This window comes from Propithecus coquereli, unplaced genomic scaffold (genome assembly GCF_000956105.1).
Source record: "Propithecus coquereli isolate 6110/MARCELLA unplaced genomic scaffold, Pcoq_1.0 Scaffold343, whole genome shotgun sequence".
Lineage (NCBI taxonomy): Eukaryota > Metazoa > Chordata > Mammalia > Primates > Indriidae > Propithecus > Propithecus coquereli.
In genome coordinates, this window is record NW_012149097.1 from 1568050 (window position 1) to 1574929 (window position 6880).

At 51.0% G+C, this 6880-nt stretch overlaps 1 protein-coding gene across 1 annotated transcript in view; it reads left to right on the forward strand.

Moving 5' to 3' along the window:
• The first annotated feature begins 958 nt into the window (after nt 1-958).
• SCARB2 (scavenger receptor class B, member 2) overlaps nt 959-6880 on the forward strand; it is a 59773-nt gene continuing 53851 nt past the window's right edge. The window contains exon 1 of the mRNA XM_012650990.1: nt 959-1281. Within this exon, the coding sequence (XP_012506444.1) occupies nt 1165-1281 (117 nt within the window). The 5' untranslated portion in view covers nt 959-1164. The remainder of the gene's footprint in view (nt 1282-6880) is intronic.

The window sequence follows — 6880 nt, forward strand, 5'->3', positions numbered from 1 at the left end:
GATGCTTCCTTCCACCAGCCTTCCTTCCTAGCCTCCTTCCCTCACAAGATCACACCTGCACCCCAGGTCGGGCTCCCTGTCCGTTCTCCCTGAGTATCTCCCGCGCGGTACCCCTATCCGGCAGTGGCTCAGAAGTGCGGGGACAAACACAGTCACCTATTCGCAGCGCTGCTGTGGGCACCGAGTGCATGTGTGGAAAGCACCTAGTAAGGGCCTGGCGCATTTACTGCGTCCTTACTGTATACAGGCCTTGGTCCAGGTATACGGGACTTGACGGTGAGCAAAGCGGACACCCGAGTACTGCCTGCTGCAAGCTTCCTGCTGACTCCCAGCTCCGCGACAGTCACAGAAAGCCCTTCGAAGTCTGCGCCGCAGGGTCAGTGCTCCCTCTCCACACCCCGCACACCTGAGCCTGCGGTCAGAAGGAACTTCCTTCTTGCCTCCTTCGGGGTTGCCCTTTTCGCCCCAGCGCCTTTGCCCGCTGTTTTCCTTCCACGAAAGGCCTCTTGCTGCGTTTCTTGCGCACACCCCCTACGTGACAAACTCTCACATACCCCCCGGGCCGCAGTCAACTGCGGGGTCCTGGGTCATGCGGGAGCGCGCGCTGCCTTGTCAGAATCGCTGTAACAGTGTCCCCGCCAGCTCGGGAGCAGCAGGGACTGTCGCCTGCGTCTCGAGTCCCCAGTGCCGGGCCCAGGGCAGGCCTCAGCACGTAGCTGCGGAGCGAGTGAGTGAGCGTGAGAACCGGACCGGCGATGCCGGCGGGGTGACCCGGAGGGCCGGGGCGTGGGGGCGGCTGGGCCTGCCCGGGTCACAGCCGCAGCCACTCGGGGCCGCCCGGGACGGGCCGCGGCGGGCCCGGGCCGAATCGCAGCGGCTGCCGCGGGGCACATGACCGCGGCCGCAGCCTCCGCCCCGCCCGCCTCCCCGCGCAGTCGCCGGCTGTCGCCTCCCGGGGTTGCGGCGAGCCCGGCCCGCGAGCGTCACGGCCCTGCGCGCTCCTCCACCCGCCCGGGCTGCGCAGCGGGGGGAAACCGAAACCGAAGCCGCGTCTCCGCGCGCGGCCCCGCCTGCCCGGTGCACCGGGAGGCCTGCGCCTTCGGCCGCGGCTCCTGCGTCCTCGCAGCGGGGTCGCCGGCGCGGCCCGCCCGTGAGCGGCGCGGCATGGGCAGGTGCTGCTTCTACGCGGCGGGGACGCTGTCCCTGCTCCTGCTGGTGACCAGCGTCACGCTGCTGGTGGCCCGGGTCTTCCAGAAGGCCGTGGACCAGACTATCGAGAAGGTGAGGCGGGGCGGGCTGTGTGTGTGTGTGTGTACCGGGGAGGGGGTCCCGCGCACCCTCCCACGGCTCAGCCTTGTGCAAAGGAAACCTGCACTGGGGCCAAACCTCCGGACTAGAGCCCTCCTCCCTTCCTTGTCTTCCTGGGCGTTCTAGAAGAATGAGGAGAAATGGAGACGCCTCTGCTGCCTTTATCAGACTCTGCATCTTGACTTTTCCAAGCGCCTTTCGCGTGTGCCCTGTCGCGTGCATCTCTCCGCTCCCTCCGCACACCCCAATCTCTGCTGGGCCCACACTGGTTTCCCTCCCACTTCATGAAGGAAGAAAAGTAAATGAAAGACACCGCGGAAGAGGCAGAGCATGCTGCTCGCTCGCTGCAGCCTTTGAAGCGGTGTGCGGCCGGGATGAGACGGGGGATGCGATCTGTCGCGGCCCTGCCTTCCCGGGCTGGGCGGGTGGCAGCCAGGCCAGTCCTTCGGGCTGGGTAACATGTCGTCCATCGCGGTCTGTGCTGAAGGCCGACTCGGCGGCTTTGCGTCTTGTCCCAACCGTGTGTGGCTTTGTCTCACCATGGAGTCCTGTTCTGCCCAGACAGCCACAGTTTTCAGGCACAGATGCACTTAGGTCTCTGCAGGAATCTGAACCTGACTCTGCCCCGTGACCGGGCTGGAGGGCTAGCCCTTCCAGAACACTCGCCCACCTCTTGACTTCACTGGTCATCTCTTCTGCCCTTTCACCCACATCCTCCAAGCTGTGTCAAAAGGGGAACAAGAGAGAGTCACTGGGATCACTTTTTCCTTAGAAACAGAAAAAACTAGCTGGAGCAGCCTTTCTTGTTAGCACCCACAACCACGTGCTTAATTTCTCCCACTAGTCCGCACTTGCTCTTGGCCGGATAAAAAAGCCCAGGCCTAAGCCAGTTTGAGTCACTAAAACTCCACAGTTGAGTAAAGCTGTCTCATTCTAGGTGGCAATAAGGTTAACTGAGGTTTCCAGAAGTAACTGATTACTTGAACTCTGTCAGTTAAAGGCAACTTAAAAAAAAACAAAAAGCGCCATGGCAAAACATAATTTAATTTTTAAAAGTTCACATTGCCAAGGCAAGACAAGGCCCACCAAGCTTCTCAAAGATCACTACTTCCCCTGAGCACTCATGTTCAAGGAAAATAAAAAAAAACCGGATCCTTTCTCCACTTCTGTCCGAATCCAAATCCGTGGCAAGATTTGTTTGAGGATATTAGCTCTTGATTTGGTGGCTAGATTTCAGCAATCCAATTAGAGTTGATATGTGAATTTTCTTGTGTGACTTTGAAAACCTGTTTCAGGGGAGCCCTGAAAGGATGAGTGATCTTCTCAGTGCCCCTAGAGTTTCTGTGGGTCCCCATTTCACTGGGGGAGGGGGCGGCTGGGAGGCAACTTGTCTGGGGCCTGAGTTTGTGTTGGTGTTTCCAAGTGCTTTTCTCCATGAGGAAAGGACTCTGCTCCTGACTGATAAGTAATAGTACAGGGGAAGTGGACTTCAGAACTGCCCAACCCCAGCCAAGGAGCACTGCCACTGAGGTCCTCAACAGAAGTCAGGCATTGTCATTCAGCGCTTTCCCGGATTACCTGCAGGGTGCTGGGTACCACAGGAGGGTGGGAAAGAGTAAGGCTTTGCAGGGGAACACTCCTGGGCATGAATCCTGGCTCTACCATGTACCAGCTGGGTGACCATGGGCTACTTGTTCAATCTTTCTTGATTCATGGTTTTCACATCTAAATGTAAATGGAGATAGTAACGACTAATATATATAGAAAGGTTATAAGGATTATTCAAGAAAATGAGTGATTTTCCTGGAATATAGTTAGTGCATAATAAATGGTAGCAGTTTTATTTTTGTTAGAAGCCACATAAAGAAAAAGTACATGAGATTTGAAGCCAGATTCCCTGTGTTCAAATCCTAGCCTTGCCATTTAATAAGCTTTGTGACTTTTGGCAAGTTCCTTAACTTCTCTGAGCCTTAATTTCATTACTTGTATTACTAAAAGGGGGGATGTGGGACGTTAGCTATCTTGGGCACAGCAGTGCATTTACAGTGAAGCTCATGAAGCTTAAGCTTTGGGTTCCTCACTTGCACAGGCCTTTCGAAAGCCCTGAACCTAATTCTGTATCTAACATTTTCTTTTTTCTTAGGAAGGCCCCTCCCATTCATTGTATGAGCCTCAGGGGTCCGCCTCTGCATGTGTCCTGCTGTGGGACCGAGCGTGCAGCACTTAGCACAGTGTCAGGCACGGAGTCGGTGATCAATATACGGCAGTCGTCACTATTTCCATTAGCATCTCTATGGAACAGTTCATTCATAACTTGACTTTAATATAGATGTAATAGAATCCACTCCGATCCTGCCAGTTCTTAGTTTTTCATTTGAAGGTCAGGCATGCCCTGGCTTATGTACATTAACAAGAGGAGACGGAAAAGGGATGAAATTTAAATGAGTAGATTTGACTACTTGTGGGAAGCATAGTAAAATATTCCTTTCAGAAGAATTTGTCTCAAGTGATCATTGTTCTTGAACCCTGCAGTGAGCGGAGGTGACTGGCCAGTGAATATAGTGGAAAGAGCCAAGACAGTTTGGTTCCATTCTTGGCCTCACTGGTGACTGCCTTGTATTGGGCAAGCTCTGCAATTATTTCTGCTTCAATTTTCTCATTTGTAAGAGAGGGATAGTAGGACCACCCTTCTCTTCTGCCCGTGCTTACTTCCTGGGGGATACTATGGACATTAATAAGGCCTTCTCTAGCAAGCATTTGGGCCTTCCTGGAGACAAAGCTTTGCAGAGATCCAGCAGTCAGTTTTCCTCCCTAGAGCCTGGAAGGGCAGGATTTTATATTGCATTTTATTTGGTTGCCCAACTAATCCTCTCGGCACCTAGCACAGTGCCTGATACATTGTAGGTACCTACTAAATGCCTGTTGACTGACTTGTGGTCATTTTAATGGAAAGAAGAGTGTCCCGAGAATCAGCAGAACTGGGTTGAAATTCTTTGTCACTAGGAAATACTTGGTGTAAGCTGAACAAGCAAAGTAGCAAGTTATTTAATCCCTCAAAGCCTCAGGTTCCTCATAATAAGAATACCCACTGCACAGGGTGGTCACGAGAACGAAATAAAATGATTGCTGTAGAGTACCCGCACGGTGCCTGCACATCAACGTTCGTTATCGTTTTTAGCTATTATTTTCTCATCTGTGAACTGAAGCTTATATAGAAGCTAAGGTTCCTTGTAGCTCCAAACTTCTGCACTCCTATGACACAGGCACGGTGACCTTTAAGATCAGCTGTGCAGCTCAGAATATTAAATTTGCCCTCCTCCCCCTGCTGACCTGCTGACAACACCTCCCAGTACCAGGGATGCAGAACTGGCCAAAGTCAGGGCCGGCTAACCAGGGGTGGGCTGGCACGGGAACCAGGGCGAGAGAGAGAGCCCGTTTACACTTTCTACTCCTCTTCCCAGGCCAAGCAGGACTGTAGCATCAGGTCTCAGGGACGAGGTACGCTTCCCCTTCCCCTGCACCCAAGGCTCTGGGCAAGTGAGTATACCAGCTGGCCTCGTTCGGGAGCCGTAGCAACTTTGGAGCTGTTCTACTGGTACCCTAAGAAATAAAATATAATCACTTAACCAAATAGTTTTGATGGTGAATATGCGGGATCTTCTTTTTTAAAGTCAAATCAGTGAAACATCTTCATTGCTGTTTATGTAAAGACAATCAACTACATATAATCTTAAAGGGCTCCGTCTCACGTATGTACCTCGTCTCCTGAGTTGCCTCTACTCAAAGTTAAGAAGACTTAGAATCTTGGTCTAAGATTTTCCTTAATCAGAAAAAGCCTTAGAGATGACTTAAATTTGTATTTTACAGTCAAGGAAACTGAGGCTCGGGGAGAGTAAGTGACTTGTCTAAAGCCGAATGGAGCGGTAGGGGGAGAGGCAGGCAAGCCAGCTGGGTCTCCTGATACCGGATCCGCTTTCCCATCTCAAGGATGATCATACATCCCATCTGCCTGGGGCAGCCCTGCCTGGTTTCTGTTACCTGCTGTTCTGGTGGAATTACTAGCACCCTCTTCTCTCCAAAAGGTTTCTGGTTTGGACAATAGATTCTATGGCTGTTCCCTACCCCCATTCTGCATTGTCCCTAAGGGTGTACCACACTGTCTCCCGTTTCTTGGCAAAAAGAGGAGCAATGCTCTCTAAGGCCCTGAGGCCCGCTCAAGCTAGCTGAAGCAAGACAGCCTTTTTTTTTTGTAAATCGAGAGGGGAAGCTCAAAGAAATCGAAGGGTGAGAACCAACCGCAGCAGAGCGAGGCCTCCTGGGAGTACAGGCGAAGCTGGAAAGTCAGCAGGAAGCAGGAGCACCGTGTCTCCTCTTCCCTCTGCTTTCTCCAGCAACCAGAGTCCTGTTTGCTCAGCCTGCCCTGGTTCCTGACTCACTCCGGGCTTGCCCGGCCCCACCGCCTGAGGCTTCCCAGCTGCTGGGCCTCCCACGGGCTTGCCTCCCCTCCCAGTTTCTCCTTTCCAAGTTCCTAACACAGTCATGTGATTGGCTCAGCACAAGCAGAGATCATCGAGCTATAAACAGAGGCATTATCGTTTATTTCCTTGCGAGATTCTTTAACTCCTAAGCAAAACTATCCAATGCCTTCCTGGGTTTTAGAAACATGATCTTGTGGTATCCAAATCATATTCTGTTTCTTTCAGTGTCTTGCTAATCCGTGTTGACTATGAGAGCATTCATTATTAATGATTAAGACAACACCGTAGACCAGCAGGAGTCCCTAGACTCTGGGGAGAGGCATCAAAATCACTTAGGGAGATGTAGAAAATACAGACCCCCTCAGAGCTGCTAAATCAGACTCGTTAGGAACGGGACGCAGGTTAAGCTAACCATTGTATCTATTACTAGTTTGTATAGTAATTATTTTAGGCCATGTCCTCATTCCTTGTAATTCTAGTTGAGGATATTACTGTTAATAATTACTGTTAATCTGCAAGCTTACATTAAAGAAAAGATTATTTGTGGGGGAGAGGGGAAGGTTCTTGCCTGTGGAAACCATTTTGTTTATTGTTGAATAAAGTGCAAGATTCATTTTGTGAGGCCACAGCAAAGGGGCCATCTGTTCTGCCAGACATTTGCTTGTTTCCCAGGGAAGAATCAGCAGGTGGAATTATAAGCCTGTTGATGAAAATAGAGGATGTTGGCCAAGTGACTAGACATTCACGTCCTGTATCATCAAGATCTGCACTGTTTATACACAACAGACTAAGGAAGGGACCATTTTTAATCAAAGCTGGTAACTAGTCAAAAGCAACCAAGGGAAAATAAAGTTCATTCTAGGTGTCCGCTTTCTGTATCTAAAAGCACTTTTAGGTACATGCTTTGGCAGTCATTCTTTTATTTAGCAAATATTTACTTAGTGTGCACCATTTGTGAGGCAGTGTGCTAAGCTATGGCTATAACAGTAAGCAAGACACAATCCCTGGCCTTTCAGACTTTATAATCCAATTCAAACCTTTTGGCCCCTGGTCCCTTCACACTCTTAACAGCTATTGAGGACCCTAAAGAACTT